Source organism: Hemicordylus capensis, chromosome 3 (assembly GCF_027244095.1).
Source record: "Hemicordylus capensis ecotype Gifberg chromosome 3, rHemCap1.1.pri, whole genome shotgun sequence".
Lineage (NCBI taxonomy): Eukaryota > Metazoa > Chordata > Lepidosauria > Squamata > Cordylidae > Hemicordylus > Hemicordylus capensis.
This window is the reverse complement of record NC_069659.1, coordinates 38,555,822-38,578,185: the sequence shown is the minus strand read 5'-3', so window position 1 is coordinate 38,578,185 and position 22,364 is coordinate 38,555,822. Positions and strand designations below refer to the sequence as shown.

General features: G+C 45.9%; 1 protein-coding gene across 1 annotated transcript in view; it reads right to left on the bottom strand.

Moving 5' to 3' along the window:
* Positions 1-21,788, bottom strand: part of PDX1 (pancreatic and duodenal homeobox 1) — a 28,686-nt gene extending 6,898 nt beyond the window's left edge. Inside the window, exon 1 of the mRNA XM_053310846.1 lies at positions 21,374-21,788. Coding sequence (XP_053166821.1) covers positions 21,374-21,788 — 415 coding nt within the window. The remainder of the gene's footprint in view (positions 1-21,373) is intronic.
* Between the last annotated feature and the right edge of the window lie 576 nt (positions 21,789-22,364).

The window sequence follows — 22,364 nt, the reverse complement described above, 5'->3', positions numbered from 1 at the left end:
TCATCCCCAGCCTTGAGGCTGGGTATGATGGGAGTTGTAGTCCAACAATATTTGTGGAGCCAGGATTGAGAACCCTTGCTTTAGGCAGTTTGTCTTAGGCCTGGCCTAACATGTAGCAGAATGAATTGGTAGAATCCTGGGATGAGAGGATGGCTTGTACCACTTCAGGATGCAGCTGGGTGGGTGCCATGTTTGGATGCTCCCCACAAATACTATCTGCAGATAAGAAATACCAGCACAGTGGGAGGCAGAACTGTTTTCGTCTAGCCTGTTTCCTGCTGTGCTGGTTTTTGTACTTGCAGGGCATGCTTTTATGTAAAGGAGAATTCAACAATGTGGTTTCCCCCTATCAGTAATCTGAAGTGGTCCAATCCACTCTACGACTTCGACTTCATTCTGCAAAAGGTGTCGTCCTGGCTTGGGAAAGGGGCCCTTCCAATGTTCATTGATGCCAGAAATGAGGTAAGATGCACTCAATCACGTTAATTACTGTGACTAGGTGGTGGTGGTCCTGCTCCCGCATTAATTCACGAAGGAAGATGGAGGATATGCGCTTCATGGAGGATATGCTGAAGGGTGACATAACAGACAGTTTATTGGTTCTAAATCAGGGCTGCACAACTTTGAGTCTTCGTTTGTTGTTGGACTACAACCCCCATCACCCCAAGTCACAAAGAGAAGACCAATAGTAAGGGATGGTGGGAACTATAGTCCCTACATCTTCAGGTGGGCGGAAAGTGCAGCCCTGTTTGTTCTGAAGGCTCTGTCAGGAACCCAGGAGCCTAGGAAGCTGCCATTGAGTCAGACCAGTGTTTCCTGGGCCCTGCCTCGTCTCCATCTCTGCAGAGCTCCCAGAGGTGGAGGCCCCCACCGGCTCGGAATTGGTTTGCGGGGCAGAGGCGTATCTAGGGAAAATAGCGCCCAGGGCAAACACTGAAATTGCGCCCCCTGTCCAAACATCTGACACCATCTTTCAGATAACTTTACCATAATATCAGCTGAAAAATACAAGTCAGGCTCTTTAATCTTTTAATCTTTCAAAAACTATTTCAGCAGTGGACTTAGCCAGACCAAAAAATGCTGGAAAACTACAAATTTCAGTATGTGGGGGCTCATGAAATACCCAAATACTACGTGGAGGTGTACTTGGAAAACTAAACAGAAGTGCCTGTCTAATTCTCTACTATGCATTGTAGCATCACCATTACGTAAGCTTTAAAAATAAATGGAGAATTTGACTTTTCCCAGATACTCTGTAAATAATTAAAGGATATGCAGAGTAAACTGTGTCACTGCTTGGAATATATTCTAGTCTTTCAGAAAGACAGTTAAAATGAGAGAAAGAGAGCAAGAAACTCCCAGTGGGCCTTAATATTAAGGATTTCACACTGATTCAAAGACAAATTCACCATTAATAGCCATATTAGCAAGACATCACATTTAACTCACTTATCACAAGAAGCAAAGTAAGAGCAAGTGAATACAATCCTAGCTCATAAGCATCAGCTCAGTATTCACAAGCCCTGATTCTCTGTACATAGTGCCAATCTGAATATGTGTACAGTGACTTATATTATATATTATTATCTTTTTACCTGTAGCCCCTTTGGGGGGCTTCCTAAAGGCTGGGAGGTTTGCAAAGGTTCCTCCTCCCCCCACTGGCCTCTAGGGCCTCACAAGGACCATTTGAGCATGTGCAGTGGCCATTTTTAAAAATCTTTTTTTTTAAACGGCCACTGAAAACAAAATGGCCACCGCACATGCTCAAATGGCCTCTGCAAGGCCTGGCATGACTTAGGGCCTCACAGAGGCCATTTGAGCATGCACGGTGGCCATTTTGTTTTTGGCAGCCATTTTTTAAAAAATTAATTTTACAAAGTGGCACCCCCTTCAAGTGGCACCCAGGGCACGTGCCCTGCCTGCCCTACCCCTAGATACGCCCCTGTTGCGGGGAGGGGTTAATTCATCATGGACGGCACTCACGGGTTGAGAAACACCAAGTCAGACCACGGGCCCATCTCAGCCAGATCTTGGAGATGTCAGGGAGGGAACTTGAGATCTTCTGCATGCAGGTGCGCTTCCTAGAGCGGCCCCCTCCTTTAGGGGACTATCTTACAGTGCTCACAGATGTCTCCTATTCAAATGCCAGCCAGGGTGGACCCTTCTTTGCAAAAGGGACAATTCATGCCCGCTACCACAAGACCAGCTCTCCTTCTGGCTGAAGGAGATGGTGCCAAGTGAAGCACTCTTTCTCCTACCTCTGTTCAACATAAATGTGTTTCTTGGGAGTCAGTCTCGCTTGACTCAATAGAACTTTCTTTGCAACCCTAGGCATGTGTTTTCAGAATGGGGCTGTACCTCGCTGGTGGTGGCCGTGTTGAGTGTAGAAGGTCTCAGGTTCTGGCGGCATCTCCAGGGAGGATGGATGGACCAAAGACTTGACTCTGAATAAGGCAGTTATATATGAAGAAAGAAGCCTCGCTGTGTGTCCAGCGACACAGTTCCCGATTGCCAGCCTAGATCTGCGGAAGCAAGCCCTACCGATTTCAAGGGAGAGGGCGCAAGGCAAGCCGTTGCTTAACAGTGTCTTCCGTTCCTGCAACCAACCAGCCACAAAAGTACCTCACTTCCACTGCGTCGTGTGTGCGTCCGATATTATTACTGTCATTATCGCAAGCAAGCTGGGGGGTTGATGAGCAAAAGTGATGCTGGCGAGCAACTGCAGCCTGAAATGAAACCTCCACATGAGACGAGCATCGGAAACAAGGAGAGGATTCGAGTCCGCCTGTGCAGGTCTACTCCGAAGCAAGTCCCGCTGACTGTGGGTCGGAACACACGGCGAGTCCCTGGCAAGGCAGGTAAGGTTCTTCGTTGTCCTCGCGTATCCGTGTAAGGGGCAACGTCGTCAGAGAGCAACTGTCCTTCAGAGACGTCCCTACAGCAGGGTCTGGTTGGGCGCCTGTGAGACGACCACCGCCCCACCGCAAAACATCCCTCGGGCCTCGTTGCACGCCCCCGCCCGAGACAACAAGAATAAACATTTACTGGAACACGAAACCCCTCGGGATCCGCTGTCCAGAAGGAGTTGGGCGCCTTCAAGACCAATCAGCCCCTCGGCCAGGATGTCGGATCTCTTTTCCCTCGCTTGAGTTGCTGTCCTTTTCACTGCAATTAGGTCGGTTTCGAGTCCATTTTCAAGCCCGCATAGCAGACCAAACAGCTTTTTGCCACCCATGAGTAACCAAAGATTTGCCGCCCTGGCTTGAGGGGCTCGACAGCTATACTTTGTAAAGGGGAATCCGACAAGGATTCCGTTTACAAGTCAAGGGCTTTAGTGGGGGAGTCACTAAAGTGGCTTGGGTGGGGGGAATTTAATCTTCCTTCTCTACCTTTTAAAAACCACCAAAGCACATCGGGATGGCGGCAGCGAGAGCTCCTCCCACGGGTCCACCTGCCCAAACACTGGGAGTCACTAGTGGGGGAATCTTTTTCCCTTGCGCAGAGAGCCGCAAATGGGCGGAAAACGAAACCTGTCATTTCGGAGGCAGGTGGACCGTGGGAGGAGCTCTCGCTGCCGCCATCCCGATGTGGTTTGGTGGTTTTTAAAAGGTAGAGCAGGAAGATTTAATTCCCCCCACCCAAGCCTTTTACATATACACCACTCTCAAAATTTGCTGCCCTAGGCAAGTGCCTATATTGCCTGCCTATGCGTTCATATGCCCCTGAATGACGCATTGACCGCAAATGGGGTGTTCGGCTTTCCCCTTGGTTTTCTAGGCTTCTCTGGAAAACGGATAACGGGATGCGATCCCGCCCCAGGTTGAGAAGCCCCGTTGAAGGCAGATCTTCGACGCTCTGTCACTGAAATCATTGGGACTGCTCAGTGTTGGCGGCATCTTGCGCGACTTGTGTTGACTTTCCCAGTAGCACGAAGACCTCCGATTCGTCTCATCAGAGTATGAGCGGCGGTGGGAGATATAATCTTCCTGGGGTGTTTATGTGGGGTCGTCTTCCCCTCTTTTTGATATGAGAAAACATATAATGAGAAAATGAGAGAGGAAGAAAATATCCTTGACATTGTCGAGGAAATCTTGGACATTTAGAAAGTAATTAACTGCGTACGAAGGAATCCTCCGACCGGAGGCAACTTTTTCGAATTATCCTGAATGAGGTCTTCCTAGCCAGGGGTCCTCAGATGTCGCTGGATTACAACTCCCACCATCATCTCTATCCCCAATGGCCTTCTGAGAATGATGGGAGTTGTAGTCCTCCTCCCACAAGATCTGGAGACTCAAGCCTGGGAACCCGCCCCGCCACCGAAACCGAAAACTGGTGCCTTGACGTTGGCGCAGTTTCCAGAGATGTAAGCAGGCGGCTGGGGGAGGGAGGCAACAACCTGCTCGGAGGAGGGTCTCAAGTGGCAACCTGGGAGGGGGGCGGGGGGGAGGCATCATCACCAGGCCTTGACAACAGCTGCGCCAGCTCTTTGACAGCTTTGGTGTTTGCTTAGGAGGCAGAAGCGGCGGGAAGCCACACACCGTGGAAGCGCCCCTTCCAGTAAAGTCTTCATTTTAAGCCTGTTAACATTTTGAGGTGATCTCTGAGTGAGGATGCTGCTCCGTCCCCACAGTAGACTCCTGCCAAGAGAAGGGCTGCCTTGCACTCACTCCTCACTCCTTGCCGGCTTTCCAGAGGACCCAGGCGTCCGGGCCGCAGGGAGAGGGAGAAGAAGGTTCCTCTGTCGGGTTCGCTCCTCAAGCACACTTTCCTGACCTTGCCATCTCTTTTCGAGGGACATAAACACGCTTCGCTGTCTGGATCCTATCCTACCTCGATTATGCATGCATACATACGTGGGGCTGCAAAGAGCTAAATACAACAACACCTGTCAGCGCCATCCTCGAGTATTTTATATCCTTGCACGTCGAACACACAGAACTAGAGACAACCTCCCTTCTCTGAAACGTGGAGCTTCTAAAATCGATGACATGAACGCAGTAATTGGGGTTTGAATCCCAGAGGTTTGCAGGCGGACCCGATCCATTTGGCTTGGAAGTAAATTTCATTGAGCAGTCAGGAAGTGCGCAAAGGACTGCAGCCCTGATAACTTTGGGGCTTACTCCCGAGTAAAATGAATAGTATTTTTGCAGCTTGCCTCACCACCTGCCGCGTTGTGAGTTTGACACTCAGCTCCTTGATCGTTTGAGCTAACCCACTGCCGGATCCTAATCCTGATAAGCAGGATTCATTTCAATGATTCCTACTTTTGTTCTATTTAAGGGATGCAATCCTTAAACATACTTATTGTGGAGTAAATCTCATTTAACTCAATGGGACTTACTTCTGACTGAGTAAACAGGCTTAGGTTTCCTCTGCAGATACGGCAGCCTTACTTGAGACGGGAGTAAATTCTATCTGTCTATCTGTTTATCTATTTATGCCTCCTTTCTGTCACACAGCGCAAGGCGGCTCACACAAAAACAGACCATTAAAATAAAAAGCAGAAATAATATAAAAAGCAGCCGTAGAAGATAAAATAAATCCATATCGCAACGCAGCAAAAAGACAAATCAATGCAATGCTAGTAGTCACAACCCATAATTAACAACAACCAGAACAAAAGTTCCCCAAAATTATACCTTTGTTTTTAATAGGACTCCCTTCCATGTAAATATCTTCGGGGACTGGGAGTTATAAATCGGTTTAAAAAAAAAATACTTGAAATCTAAATTCTCTACTGATAGATTGCCTCTAATCAAAAACCTCCCCGGGTGTTACCAATAAAATCAGCATTAAAAAAATCTGATTTACATTGCCGTTCAACCCGATTACATATATACACATATATAACCCTAATACACATACCCCCCTAATGCATATACCATGCAAATCCTTTTTAGTTGGATTACACTTTAAGTTAACTCAGGTAATTCGGAGTGCTTGACACCTGTTCGCAGGCCCCGGTTTAAGGGGTGGGGGTGTCGGACTGATACCATTGGAATATTTGAAAAGCAATTGAAACGGACGAAATATCAATTTCAAATGCTGTTGAAATCAATGAAGTGTCGCATTGGATTGTAGCATAGTTTATTTAAAATAATCCAAAAAAGAAATTGAAAACACAGCTTTTTCACGATCAATTCCTAGCATTTGTGATTTCCTATGAATAATTTATGAATAACCTGTGATTTCCTCTCCAATTATCAATAGAGCCATTTTGCAACCATAAAACAGCCTAGTCTTAGTATAGAAACCCGGACATTAAGTGCATCACTTGTATGTCAGTATAATTGATTAAGTCTCTTTTCCGATCGATTAATTCATCCTGGTATCTCTCCAGTTAAGTCATTTCCACATAAATGAGTTTAGTAGTGGGTTTATTAATCGAGCTCATTTTAGCGGATTAACTGTTTACGAAATCCATTAAAATTGTCTGTTATAACGAAACAAGGAATGTTTTGAAAGTGTTTGGTGCTTTTTTACGAGCAGATTAAACCGGATTGCTTCGATATAAATTGGCTGACAATACAGTGCTAGAGACAGTGGCCGGGGAGGACCCCATAGATCTCGAGGGACTGAACTGGCAAGAAACATCCGGATGCAGAAGTTTTTGGAGCTGAAACAGTTGTTGAACCGTCATGCGTCTAAACGCACATGCGTAAAAAGGATTGGATGCGTAAAAAGGATTTACGCACATGCGTAAAAAGAACTGGTAATAATAATAATAATAATAATAATAATAATAATAATAATAATAAATTCCGTTTCTATACCGCCCTTCCAAAAATGGCTCAGGGAAGTTTACACAGAGAAATAATAAACAAATAAGATGGATGCCTGTCCCCAAAGGGCTCACATTCTAAACAGAAACATCAGATAGACACACCAGCAACAGTCACGGGAGGTACTCTGCTGGGGGTGGATAGGGCCAGTTACTCTCTCCCCCTGCTAAATAAAAGAGAATCACCACGTTAAAAGGTGCCTCTTTGCCAAGTTAGCAGGGATAATTAATCTATTAAATTATCGAATGTGGATATAAATCAATTTGGTGCAAAGAACTTTTAAAACGAAAGACATCACCTTCGGATTGCTGCTGGTTAGGGCCAGAAGGCTGCGATTCTGTGCACACTTGCTAATAAATCCCACCGAACTCAGAGGGATTTATTTCCGATTAAACATGCATAGGATCGGGATGCAAGGCTGCTTTCCTACGCACTCTAATTTGAGACTCACTTTTCACAAAGTGGACTCGATCTAACCAAAATTAAACGCTGATAAAGTAGCATTTGGGAATATGCGTCATCAAACTTACTTCCGAGGAAGCATTCAGAGGATCTTCCTGCAGAGTAAGGATCGGCCAAATCGTCTGGACAGGAGGTTAAACTGCAATACTTGGTAGTAGTAAGATTATTTAATTCAGAGGGATTTACTTAGGAGTAAATGCGCCGAGGCTTGAGCTGCCCTTCTCTCCTACACCTGCAATACTAACATGGGATTTCAAAAGCTCTTGTTTGGCTAGATCCTGTCTGAGCTACTGACAATCGACTTCTAACTCCAGGCTCCTACCAGGTAGGAACATTAGAATTGGTGTCGAAAGTCTATAAAATCTGGATGGGAACTTTTGCATCACTTAAAGGCAAAGTGTGCCGTCAAGTCGATTTCGATTCCTCACCCACAGAGCCCTGTGGTTGTCTTTGGTAGAACACAGAGGGGTTTACTATTGCCTCTTCCCACGCAGTATGAGATGATACCTTTCTGCATCTTCCTATTTCTGCTGCCCGATATAGTAGCAGCGGGATTCGAACCGGTAACCTTCTGCTTGTTAGTCAAGCATTTCCCCAGTGCGCCACTTAAGGTGGGCTGTGGCACATTTAGCACATTAAAAATAGCAAATAGAAGCTTTGGTCCATTAGGGGGGAAACCCCAAAGCCAAAATTCTAATAAATATTTTTATTAGGTGCGGGGGAGACCCTGAAGTTGCTTAAACAACAAAAATTCGAAAACTTGCTGAAGATTGACGGGATTTTGGTTGGACCCAATTATTATTAGATCCGCGGCTTTTAAACGCATTTAATGTGAATGCGTTGTTCTACATCTGAGTTGAAGCACTGCCAACCCAGTATTTTAACTTCAAACACTTCTTACAGGGAGTTCTTCCTTTCTGTTCTACTGTCCTACAGACCTGTTCCACACACTTGATTCCAACATCTGGCTTTCCCTTAAACGGTTTTATTAGAACCTCACCATCTGAAGTCCCCCGCTCCCAGGGGACACTTTTTAAAAACAGAATAGGGCTATGTGTTTATTTAATATTCTTTTGGCCGAGGTTAGCTTGGCACTACGGGACGCGATATTTAAATGCCAACGTGAATCTGAAAGCTATTTCTCCGACATGCAGACTGATTCCAAGCAGTTTTACTTGGAAGTAAGAAGTGAGATTTGCTCTCTAGAGGAGGTGGGCGGAGTGCTGGAGCCTTGGACAAATTTTCTTTTAAAAATGCTTTTATCCCTCTTAGATTCCGGCAGTTGCCTTCCGCAATTTGATGATGGGTATTTGCAAACAAGAGCGAGCGAATGATAAAAGAAATGGCTACTGTCTCATCGCCGCGGGCCTACTCGACTGTTATCCGGATCAATTATTTTATTTAGACTAATCTACCACTTTTCAACAACAGCAAAAAAGTACTCCAAGCGGTTTACCGGGCTGTCCCAAAAGGGCGCACAATCCAAATACACACACAGGACGCACACAGTCAAAGCCACTGGAAGGGGCGCAATGTCGGGCTGAATTGGAACAGTTGCTTCTCCCCTGCTACATATAAGAAGGGCCCCACTTTAAGAGGTGCTTTTTGTCCCGTTAGCAGGGGCCTCGGGGTGCCGAAGGAAAGCGGGGTGGGGTGGGGTAGCAACTTCTCACTTAAATACTTTGGGTGGAAGGAGAGGAAAAAACTCCGAGGGAGGAGCAACATGGAAGATATGGGCAATTAGATTTGGCAGGAGCGTTCAGTAAAAGGAGGCGAGGAACTCCTCAAAAGTTGAGGGCGATTTGCACCCCTACAGGGGCCAGTGTGCCCAATCTCAACGTGAGAGCACCCAATTACATCTGCCTACTTGGAGGGTAGCCACCTAATGGCGCCCTGGGGAAGCAACCTGCCTAGAGAGCAGCAGGAGGCTGTCGGTTCGAATTCCCTCTGGTGTGTTTCCCCCTATATGGGAAACTCTGAAACTGCCCGCGAGAAGGCAATGGAAACACCGACTGGACGGCACAACTTTACCAGGGGGGTGACTCTGTGTTGATTTTAGTCAACGTGTATGTGTTTGCTTCTTTTTTATGGAACTAGCACCAGAACTCTATCTAATTAATGAAATAAACGAACACACGCCCCTGACCTTTCCCATGCGATGCATATTTCATACTGTTCATACTGTTTGTTCTAATTTTGCACACAAGTTTTTGTCATGGCAGTCATGGTTCCTGTGGGTCCCCCGTAGTGTTGCATTCGTGGTTCTTGAAACAAACATGCATAATGTGAACGACAACTGTTACTAATTATGTCCTCAATCATATATAGAACATAAACGTTTAATAAAAGTTTGTGCTGATGATATCTCGATTTGTGCTAAAAGCTGGTTCATTCATTCGTTCATTCAGAGAGGCTTGTTTGCCCCCTTTCAGTTACAAAAACTCCCAGTACGGCTAACAACTAATTCGAACAAAACAAACCAGGTCTCCAAAACAATCCACAAAATTAAGTTTGGACAGAATGAAAACAAATCAGTCCGGTCTGACCTTGGTTCTTTGACTCGGGAATACACAGGGGCCTCAGACATGCTTTCCGTGTGTTTACCGTGGGAAACCAAAAGTAACACTGTCTGCTGTACCTGCGGCAAACATGAGCAAAATAAATCGCGGAATACATTCTATATCCTGTTGCTGCAGCCGCCTGTGACTCCTTCCAGGCCGTCTTCGTACGGACCATGGATTTCTGTGGGGTTTCAAATCTGCCTTGCGCGTAATATGGCAGCTGGGTCACCACCACAGCGTGTCTTCTAGCAGCAGAAGGTTCAGCCTGGAGCCCATGTCTCACGATGCTCACCCAGTGTGTTTAATACGGCTGGAGAAGGTACCTCTCCATAAATGCCATAAGTTGCTGTGCACAACTCGAGCTGAAGCCGGACTGTCATATGAAGCTGCCTTATTCTGAGTCTGATCTTCTTTGGTCCATTTAGGTCAGTGTTGTCTGCACTGGCTAGCAGGAGCCCTCCCAGGTTTCAGGCAGGGATATCTCCCAGCCCCACCTGCTGCCATCTGCATGCAAAGCACGTGGCCTCTGCTAACTGAGCCAGGAGGTTCCTTTTAAAGTGGCCACTCTCCGATATCTTATTTTGGGATTCCCATTCCCAGCATAGTCTCCCTCCCATGACTTTTGCAGGGGTCTATTACCTTATGTTTCTTTTTACACTATGAGCTCTTTTGGAACAGGGAACCATCTTATTTATTTATTCTTTATTTTCTACCTAAAGCACTTCGAGAACTTTTTTTGAAAAGTTTGTAGGATACATAGTAGTAGAAGTTCTATTGCTCAGCTAAAGGCCCTCCATTATTATTCTGAAGAGTGTGTGTGTGTGTGTGTGTGTGTGTGTGTGTGTGTGTGTGTTTAAAGAACCCCCCCATGCATGTATATTATGGATGAAATGTGCTTGGGTACTTTTTTTAAAAAAAACCCCAATACTTTTATATGTCCTTTGAACACTTCTATTACGACCCACCATTTCTCTCCATTGCATCCATGTATATACTCACACTGTACACAGCTTAGTTTCACTTCAGGCTGCCAACCTATATCAACCTGCAGCCCAAGGATTGGCTGGTGAGTTGACATTGGGATGTGAAATACCTGGCTCTGAGTGCTAGGGTTTGTTTGCTTGTTTGTTTGTTATATTTGTATACTGCCCCAAACATACGTCTCTGGGTGATTTACAACATAAAACAAAAACACCATTTTTTTGCCATTTTAACAGCAGCCAGACATAGGCAAGCTTTTAATGGGAAGCAGCTGCTCTAGGCTGCCCCAGCATTTGCCCCCCCATCCCCAGGCAAGGTGCCAAATCTTGCCCTGATGAGAGCCAGCCCCCTTTCAAAGCTGACCCTTGCAAGCTTTGAGACATTGGCACAAGTGTCGGGGAGGAGGGAGCGTTGCCAGCAGCCTCCTCTTCTCTCCCTGTGCCTCCTGCAAGCTTTGTAAGGAGTGTTAGGATGGGCACTCCTTGCAAAGCTTGCCAGGGTCCCCAGCAACTGCTCTGATGGAGGCAGCAGGACAGGGCTAGCCTGTCCCCTAGGCCAAGGAGGCAGTCGCTTAAGGCGCCAAGTGGGGTGGGGTGCCAATGGCCTGGGTCACGTGCCCCCCGCACTGGCACACGGTCATTGCAGCAAGTGAGTGGGCAGGTGGCCGCGTGGGTGCTCCCCACCCCTTTGGCCTGCCCAGCCGCTCTCTTGCTCTCCTTGCCACCTCTGCCGCTGCTGCAAGCTGCTTCTGGGCAGCCTGCCTGCCACGGTGGTGCATTCTCCTCACATTACCATGTCAGGTGGGCAGCTGGGCAAGCGATAGAGAGTCTGCTCACCTGCCCGGTGAGAGGCACCTGCCCATGCGGGCGAAGGGGGAGGGTGGGCCAAAGCCAAGCTTTGCCTGGGGCACCACCTATCCTTGGGCTGGCGCTGCAGCAGGAGAGATCTTGCCACCCTGCTGGCACCCCAGCAATCTGCTGCCTGAAGGGCCCACTTTACCTTGCCTCATGAAAGAATCGCCCTGGGCGGGAGGAGTGAAACCAGTGGGGAAAGCTTCACCTCTCGTCCACCAGCCCTTCCCTCAGCTACCTGCTTCTCAGCCCCACTTTCCCCTTCCTTCAGTCACTGCCTGCAGTCCTCTCCCTACAACTCAACTTTCCTATCGCCCGGATTTGTATGTTTTGTCCGCTTGTCAGGCCTGAGGCCTTCTACACACCGCTGCTCCTGCCCTGAGGATCTGTGTGAGGTCTTAATCCTAGCCAATGGGCAACTTTCCCTGGACTGTCTAAATTAGTTTGTGAAAACATTTCCCCCAGTGCTGCAGTGTGTTAAATGAACATCCCATAGAGCAGGGTTTCTCAACGTGTGGGTCCCCAGATGTAATTGGACTTCAACTCCCATAATTCCCAGCCAAAGGCCACTGGAGCTGGGGATTATGGGAGTTGAAGTCCAATAACATCTGGGGACCCACACATTGAGAAACCCTGCCACAGAGCTATGTAACTGAAAATCTAAGCAGGTCAGTGCCTGGGTAGGTGACCACCTTGAGCTCCATGACGAAAGAAAGGTGAGATACAATGTAATAAACAAACATACCCTCCCAACAGGGGTGTAACTACAATAGGGCAAGGGGAGACAGTTGTCTGGGGGCCCACTGCCTTGGGCCCCCCCAGAGGCAAATCACATGACTGACTCCCCCAGCCGCACACCCACCTGGGCTTTCTTCAGTTGTATTCATCCTCCGAAATTGATGTGGGTGTTAAGACCTGGAGCTACCAGAACAGCATGTTTTTCTCTAGTACCATGAAATGACTTGCATCGTCCACAATTTACATAACCTTAAAAAAAATAATTTAAGATGATGTTCTATTGTGGCACATAGTGGAGATATATATGCTTTTTGTTACCACTACTCAGCCTCATTTAAGATTTCTTTACTTCATGTGCTGAGCTTCAGTGGAGGGGGGGGGCATTTTAAAATCTTAAAGTCTCTGGATTTAAAAGTCTTTAAAATCTTAAAGTCTCTGGGCCCACTCCAACCTTGCTATACCCCTGCCTCCCAACATGATATTCCCAAAAGCACACTCATTTAGAAGTAGTTCTGGGTGCAGTCTGTGGAACTCCATATAATCATTAAATTTATTAACTGTTCAATATAGTATATTCTTCGATAGTATATTCTTCACACAGAAGTAAGTTCTAGTCTTTTCTGGCACTTGCTTCCAATGAAGTAAGATCAGGGCCCACAACCTAAAATTAAGAGCCAGTGTAGAGGAGTTAGCGCATGGGGCAAGGACTTCAACCCTTACTCATTGAGTGACCTTGGGCTAATTGCTATCTTTCTCCTGAACCTACCTCACAGGGTTGTTGTGAGGATAAAATGGGGAGGGGAGCCATGCAATAAATTTACACTCTGTTGCTACTAGTATTATCAATATTTATATACTGTTTATTTTCTAGTAAGCAGCAGGGGAAGCAGCTTGCCGAGGCTGTAAGTTCCAATCCTGCCGGCCTGCTTCCCACACTGTGCTTTGTAAATACATTTGTAGTCACCTAAATTGGGCAGCAGTGATATAGGGAAGTGCTGAAAGGCATCATCTCATACTGCATGGGAGGAGGCACTGGTAAACCACTCCTGTATTCTATCAAGAAAATCACATGGAAAGTGAGGACACAATCTTTCCTTTTCTTTAATAGTTTGATGGTTCGTAATAGTTTTGACGTTGTTTTAAGTTGTTGTAATGTTTTAACTTTTTTACTTCTTGTTTGTATTGTTTTGTTGTAAACCGCACAGAGACTTGTGTTTTGGGTGGTATACAAATATGTTAAATAAATAAAATAAAATAAATAAGAGTGTATGTTGGCTTTCAAATACTTAAGAAAGGCCGTTGTAATGCCAGTCAGCTATTAAATATTGCCAAAAATACAGTCAAAGACTGAAATCAAATAACAGAAGATGAAAATAAAAAGATAAAATTTTCAACAAATATTTGAGCATTTAAGAAAAATCTGGAGAATATTAGATTCCAAACCATTCAAAAGAGGATTTCTATGGACAACTTAATTTCAGCCACAAATGATATTTCATTCAAAATAATGAGAGTGTTACCACCAACTCCTCTTTCATTTCTTTAAAAATATACTGCAAAAATAGAAATAGTTTCCCCTTTAGATGGGTTGATTAGTTACTGTCAGATTTAGGACCAGGCACATGGATTCTGCTGCTTTAACTGCATTGTAATCTCCTTGAAGAACCTCATATGGAAAGGTACTATAATCGTTTGCAAATAAGGAACAGTACATTATGCTATTTGTGACAAACAGTTTTCCATTGTTCTTCTGGGAACGATTTTGTTATTTTGCACCCACCTTAAAATTCGAGTGTTACACGGTTTGAAGAATTCGCTGGTTCTTCAGACAGGCACAGTGGTATATTTCTTTTAAATTTCAAAACAACCACCAAAACAATGAAAGCACATGTTTTTGGGGGTTGTTGTTTTTTGCGAAAGTCCCTTTAATTTCAGTGAAACTCATTTCAAACATACCTTCATTTGCACCAGAGTACTAAAGAGTTCTACCCGTACCTAAGCACATTTGGGCACAAACCAGTGAGAGGTATTCCTGCGCAACTCCCACTGAAATGAATGGGGCTTGGGAAAACAGCGCGTCTCTGCTCATGCGCACTTTCCATTTATTTCTATGGGATTGTGTAGGAGTGCTTCGCGTTGGATTGTGCTGATAAAGGCTTCCTTGCCTTTCCTACGCGGAAAACTCTAGGCTTACATATTTGAAATAAATATACTCCTATGACATGCCGCACTTGGAAATGCCTTGTTAGAGTTCAAGGAAACTGAACCACTCGCGAAAACATTCCTCTAAATTCAGCCTCCTCCGACAACAGCTTTTCTATTCGTGACCACCATTTCCGACCCCCACCACCATTCACACCCCTCCAACACATTCAGATGGCGAAAAGCACCAGTCGAAACAAATCGGACTTCCAGATAATACAGATGGTGAGGATGGCGCAAGGGACGATCTAAAAAGAATCGTTACAGTAACGCAGAAACAGTGCACGGGGCGCACGGATAAATCTAATATTATTTATGCGGGAGGTCTGCAAAGGAAAGGTGAAGCCAGGGCGCGGACCCTGAGCTAAGTCAGGGGCTTCCGGTAGGTTCCTTCGTCAATGACTGTCAGAAATGAGAGAGAGAAGATCTCCGATCCTCTAGCTTTTCATTCCAAATGCGCTGGGCTCTCTCTCTCTGGCTGACATAAATTACTCATGATTGACTACTCCCATTAATTCTAGTGGGACTACTCCTGAGTAATTTAGTCTTCCGGATTAAATTACTCACGAGGTGTGTGTGTGTGTGTGTGTGTGTGTGTGTGTGTGTGTGTGTGTAGATCTAAATCTAGAGAGGTTAATCCAAAGTACAGAAGCGCAGCCTGCATTGAAAGGATTACAGGAGAGGTTTTCTCATTCTGTGCTCTTCTATGTATGACAGAGAAGCGGAGAGCTTTTTGTTTCCACTCTAAGTGTTGTTATCCCGCAAGCACTTAATCTCCAAGTGGTGTTTGTCTTCTTGAGCTGGAAGCCTACTCCGTAATTCCAAATAGACAGTCATAGGATTGGACTGCATGGCTGTTACATGAGAAGCTGCTTTATACCGAGTCAGAGGCCAGTGTAACTCTAGCTCAGTATAGCCTACAGTACCTACCACTGCTAACGAGGCAAAGAGGTACCTTTCAAAGTGGCGATTCTCCTCTATTTAGCAGGAGGAGAGCAACTGGCCCTATCCATCCCCATCATTGGCTGTCGCTGGGTCTACCTTGTGTTTCTTTCTAAACTGTGAGACGTTTGGGAGACAGGGAAGCGTGTTAACATTAATCATTAATTATTATTAACTATTAACTATTAATGTTCCTATTTGAGAACTTTTTCACTGAAAGTGCATATAAATAATAGTAGGAAGTAAATGCACTGACCGGGGGTCTCTCTCCCAGGTTTCAGAAAGGGGTCTTCCCCAACCCTATCTTTTGCTGCCAGGGATAATAGAACCTGAGGCCTCCTGCTTGTGCAGCGGTGCCCTTTTGCTGCTACAGTGAAAGCAGCAAACTAACAGCCGTACTGTGGCAGAAGCTTCCCCCGGCCAAAGTCAACTGCTCCATCCAAAGCAAAGCATAAAATATCTGTCTGTCTATTGTTTTCATTTGTAACCTTTATGATGCCAATTGGGGGGCGGGGGCGTTATTATCTAATTCCCTAGGATCTTTGTGGGAAACAGGGATTATTCCCCTACTGTTGTTTCCTTTTGATATGAACTGACCTTGCGGGAAGGACTATTTCTTACCCCGGGATTCTCTCTCTCCCCCACCCCCACTTTCCTGCTATCTATTTTAACAAAGCCCTTAATGCAATATTTGCAGAAAGGCGTGACCTGGAGCGCGCAAGACGCAAGGCCCGATAACATTGTGCAGCCAGAGACAGGAAGGTTGTTCGGTTCCCAACCTTGGAGAGTGGCGGGCTCTCTACCGGGAAACTGAACTATGCCTTCTTGACCAGGGTCCCCTTGGCGGATTGAAAATAGGAGCGGGCGGGCGTTTGCTGGCACGGACTACGAGGCTAGCAAAACAGCTGGGAGTCTGTACAGTTTTGAAACCTTTATAATCCAGAAGGTCTCCTCGGAGGAAGGGAGGCATTAACATGTCACATTAATTAAAATAAAATAAAATAAAATATTAAATTGTGTTTAGGATCGAGGTGCCATTCATTAAAGATATGTAGAGGTCCGGGCATGTTGAGGAAAATGACTCAAAGAAGTCCCAATGAAATTAAATTTCAATGCATTGCCTAACTTCTCCTTTTAACTTCAATGGGGCTCCTTTGATTAATTTCTTCCTTTCCCTAAACTCTCGACTTAACCCAGCTGTAATCTAGCAGGGTTTCTTAACCTTGGGCCCCCAGCTGTTGTTGGACTACAACTCCCATCATCCTCAGCCACAAAGGCCATGTCTGGGGATGATGAGAGTTGTAGTCCAACAACATCTGGGAGCCCAAGGTTAAGAAACCCTGATCTGTCTCCCTTCCTCCTCACAACCGGAGGCTGTGCGACTGCTGCTGGTCTACAACTCCCAACACCCCCAGCTCCAGTTTCGTCTACAATAGCAGCTGGAGAGCCTCTGATTGGCCACCCTTGAGCTCTCTAGAGGCTCCGGATGGGGACGTGCACCCCCGTCAGCATCCGAGGAGGACGCAGTCAGGTCGTCCGTGGGCCGGGTGAACATCCCTGACTGGACCAGGATTCAGATCGCACACCGGCACCAGCAAAGGCTGCTGCCAGACTCTATTTTCTCGGGCGAATCATCTCCCTTCCTGGAGGGCTCCGCAAGGGTACGTATTGCATATAGTTCCACACCATTTTCTTTTTGACACCACATTAAAATACAGGCATGCATAAAAAGGCAGACCTGCGGATCCTAAGCATTAAAAAAAGAAGAAGTTCACTTTAAACTCCTGGGGGTTCACTTTTTAGTAAAGAAGTTTAGAATTAGAGTGTCAACCCGGATTTAGTTTTATTTTTACTACCAATATTTGTACACCGCTTTTTAACCACAACAAACAAGTTTACAAAGCGGGTTAAAATAAGCTGCTTCCCTGTTCCAAAAGGACTCATAGTCTAACAAGAAACACAAAGTAGCAACAGCCACTGGGAAAACGCTAGCTGGAGTGGTATAGGGGCAGACTTATATTTATCCAGATTCCTTCCGTTACATGCATGATATAAGTTCCATTATGCTCAGTTCGCTACTCCTAGGCATGTTCACTGGGTGGGAAAGTCCCACCACGACTTACTCCCAAATAAGCGTGCACAGGACTGTCATTTTAAAGTTATATTGAACATTTCTGAAAGATAACTGAGGATCACTGCCCCTATAGAGTGAAGAGTCGCTCATTCTGTAAGGGGCGATAGGTTTGGCGGGGAGGGGGCAGGTTCAAAGTGGTACACACCTTCAAAGACACATGATGAGCCCAGGCCTGTAACTCTGCTAAAGGAAATTTGCTAATATGACATCGGACGGTTGTGATCTCTTCAAGCCGGTTAAGACGCTGCACGAAGGTTAGTGCAGCGCATATCCCGGGTACACCTTCTTGGGAGTAAACCTAAGATTCACCCCTGCTAATTGGAAAAGTCATGGCACTCACTGGGTTACTCCGGGCCAGTCATTTAACTCTCAGCTAAACCTACCTCACAGGGTTGTTGTGAGGATAAAAATAACCATGTACTCTGGGCTCCTTGGAGGGAGAGCAAGATATAAATGTTAAAGGGGGCTGGCGGGTTCCAAGTGGTGGCTATCTTATATTTAGGGTGATGTAGTACAATCAAGGATGTAGTACACCGCTCTGGGCTCCTTGGAGGAAGAGCGGGATATAAATGTTAATAATAATAATAATAATAATAATAATAATAATAAAGCATCCTTCCCAGAAGTTGTTGTTGTATTGTATCTCTTGTTTTGTTTCTAGATTGTGAGCCCTTTGGGGGACAGAGAACCATCTTCCGTTTTCTTTTGCTATGTAAACTGCTTTGAGAACCTTTTTCTTGACAAACGGCAGGTAAATATTTTTCATAATAAGTATGGGTAGGCTTGGACAGTAGCTCCGATTGATTTCTCTAAGGCCCACAACCTTAGTCCTAAGACTGTAAGGACAGCCCTGCTGGATCAGGCCCAAGGCCCATCTAGTCCAGCATCCTGTTTCGCACAGTGGCCCACCAGATGCACAGCATAGCTAACCTGAAAGGCTTGCTTTCACATCCAGGCCTGTGGGCCAGAGTGAATCCTTTTCAGCCCTGGGCAAGTTCAAGCACAAGTAATTTCCCCTGAGTTCAGTAGCACTTGCATCAGGGGGTCCCAACAGGGGTTTCTCAGAGAGCTCTCCTACCTCCCCATGGCTGACTCCCCACGCTGCCTGCTGAAACTCAGTGGTCACAGTGGTCTGTCTCCCTAACTTGCAACGCTTAAATTTGTGTTTTTATTTATGTGTGTACACACACACACACACATTAAGATTTTATGGTTATGAAATGGGCTTCTCCAGTCACTGGTTTACATCCAGATTAAATCATTCGCAAACAGTCTTATTGAAATGAATGAGGCAAGTTTACTTTCCCCATTAATTTCAATGGGAGTACTCACGAGTAATTTCATCTGGATGTAAGCCAGTGGGTGGAATAGCTTGGCTCATAACAGTAACATTTTAATTTGTGTACACACACACACAGAGTTTCTATGGGGTACTTGAGCTGAAAGTTTGCGACAGAATGGGTAGACTTGTTTTAAAAGGTTGGGACCCCTGGTGCAGTGTATCGCTGTCTCTGCTGCTCAGCTGGGCTAGAGATCCAGTCCCCGGTATTAAGCACAGAGGTAACCACCTAGTTGTTTGTGTTTTCCTGTTCCCCATTTATAGCTGTGTCGGAAATGGTGACTTGTCTGACAAGCGATGATTTCTAGGCTCTCTTGGCGTCAAGATAGGTTACTGAACTAATTGTGCACAAGCAGCCAATAAAGCGGCAGGAACGACCCGTATTTCTGGTTCAGATTCTGTTAGAACTGAAACAAGCGGCGGGTGGGAAAGTCTCTCTTTCCCCACTTTCCGGCTCATTTTCCGGAAGGGAATTAGCAGAGGAACTCTGAGATCCACCCCCAGCGAAATCAAAGTTGTTGGTTTTTCAGTTATTCCGATAATTTCATTTTGGGTGGAAATCAGTTTCTTCTTTCCTCTCTTCCTTGGAAAGCACACAGAGACTTTTTATTATTATTTTACTTAAAATGATCAGGTTGGTTTAAATTCAAAGATGTTCCTGAAAGATGTAGGTTACATCAGAGGAGAGTGAACGTGGAGTATGGATTTATCCAAATCCAATAATATCGTCTTATAGATGTGGCATTATCCTAACTATTTGTTATTTGCATTGTTTTGTTTTGTTGATCGTTTTGTTGATTAACTTGTTTAATTATCCTGTTCCTAAGCCTCTTTGAGACTCTGGGGAAAGGCAGGGCATCTGTCTTAAAATAAAGGAACAGAACAAAATAGAATCCTCCTTAGTATCTGTTAGAATATTCCAGTGTAATTAATTTCCAAGAAACAGCAAAGGACTTAATTAAGATCGAGAAAAGGCTGCCAAAAGTAGGCATTACAATATGGGAAAGCCGCTTCTTTTTACCGCACTTGTTAATCCGCATTAAGGGTGAAGGCTGTCCAAGGCTATTCTGGAGCAACTCTTTTATGGGCCGTAAATGAAAGTAAGCGGGTAATTCACTGCAGTCGTCGTGGGAGAAATGATAACTTTTTCTGGATCTGCTTTTTGGATCCCGAATAAGTGGAACAGGAAACCAAATAGTGCATATAGATTCAACTTCGGGGTTCAAGTGGCTGCTAGTAAATTGGTTCCCTGTCTTGTCTTCAAGAGATTCTGTAAACCTCCACGCATGTTGATGGCGCCACAGAAATCCATTACTGGCTAACATTCAGATGGTATTAAATATTAATAGTATTGAAATTAATAATAATGGCAGTTTCAACGCCATCAGTCCCCTTTGCATTTCAAGTTCTTTTGCCTGTTAGGTCAAATATATTACATTCTTGTCGTTTCTGATACTGTTAGAAAGTGACAGTGAACGAGAGAAAATGAAAGGTGTTGAATCCCAGACTCTCAGTTAGAACCGGCACTTTCTCCTGGATTAAGGCCTCTTGCAGAAACAAAGGTATAACCCTTCCATTGGCACACCATTAAACTTACCTTAACGAGTATGGAGGCAGACGGTGCACTGCCCCTTGAGCTGCACCGCAGTATACAAACACCTCTTAGGTAGATGATAATAATAATAATAAAAATCAATCATCATCTTCATCTACAATTTGAAAATCTGCTAGTCTGCTCTGAAAGCAGACTATGAAAACTGGGGTCTGTTGCCATTAAAGTAGCCCATACTTCAGAGAGGAAACGGAAGAGATTCATCATCCAAACAAGAGATATTTAATGACAAGCTTGCGGTGGGATTTTAAATGCAGGGGAAGGAATATTTTAGTGGAACTTACTCCTGTCTCCTTGCAATTCATTTCATTTCATTGCAAGTTATTATCAACTGAATGTGTTTAAGGCAGATAAGTTGGGAGTGAGTTTCTTTTTCCCTAGACAGACTGGAACTTCACTAAAGTCCTATTCACACATTATGTTCAATACTCGTACAAGGAATGGACAATGCACTCAGGTATAGATAGACCTGTACACAGGTACAGTTATTCACACCTTCTGTCGAACACAGATACAGCGGCGCATTTCCTATCTGTACCAAGCATACGAGGGGTCTGTGCCCAGGTTCCCTTCTAAAATGGACGCAAGTACAACCATTCATACCAAAACAAGCACAGTCCTAGCGTATAGACATCGTGCAACTTAATGTCTGAATAGGGCTGAAGTGTTTGCCACAGGTAAGCCTGAAGTGAAGGATGAGAGGCCATACTTCTCAGCCTGGACCAAGACCAAAGGGAAGGGAAGAAGGAAGGGGAAGGAGGCGCCTTACCTGTGCCAGCCCACTGTCCCTTCCAGGCGTGGGATTTGGTAGACTTCATCCAGGGGAAAGGCAGCTGGACTCTCGGCTCCTCTAACACGCCAGTGTCCGTCCCATCACCAAAGGGCAGGGCTTCCTGGTGCGGATGAGGCAGGTGATGGTGGGGCTGGTGGTGATGCTGGAGATGGGGGATGCCGGGATCTTCTGTGATAGGGGGTACCTCGTAGGGGGAAATGTCTGGCGGACTGCCTTGTTCCAGGGCCCCCAAAACACTGGGGTAAGGAGGCTGCGCTGCCTGCTGCTGCTGCCTGCCCATGTACAGGCAGGCTGGAGGGCTCTGGTTGTAATCCGGGGGCTGGGCTCTCTGAAAGGCGCACGGCTCCTTGTAGAAGGGTCTGGAGGCGTAATACTGGTCTTCGGCGTTCATGGCGAACGGGCTGTGCCGGCCAGCCAAGCGCTCGGTGCAGGTTGGGCGAAGCCTTTGACAGGTTCGCTTCACCTGCCAGCGGTGCTGATGGAACCGGGGAGGACCAGGACCCCTTGGGCGCCTTTCCCATTGGCTCTCCGGAATCCCGCGTGAGTCCGCCTGGGATTCCTATTGGGCGGCGCCTCTCCAGTGCCAACAGCAGCGCTTCTGGAGCTGGGGACCTGCGAGTTCCTTTCGCTTTCTTCATCACGGGATAATTTTTTTTCTTTTTCTTTTGCCAGGATGGTAGAAATAGTACGTAGCACTGCTTCCTTCGCCCTCCACGCAAGGCCACTATATCTGTGACGCGTACATCACGTGGTTACTCTAGCCGCTGGGTTTAGCCTGGGGAGCAAAAGGAGTCCCCTTTGCAACGTGGGAAATAATAATAAACTCGAGAGGATCTCTGAGCATGTACAAACTGCGTTGTCCTCATGTATCTGGGGTTAGAAAAGAGCACTAACTGGGGTTGGAAGGGAGATTTCAGATGAGTCATCGACTTCTTCCTCCCCCTTAACACCTCCCTGCGTGCGTGAG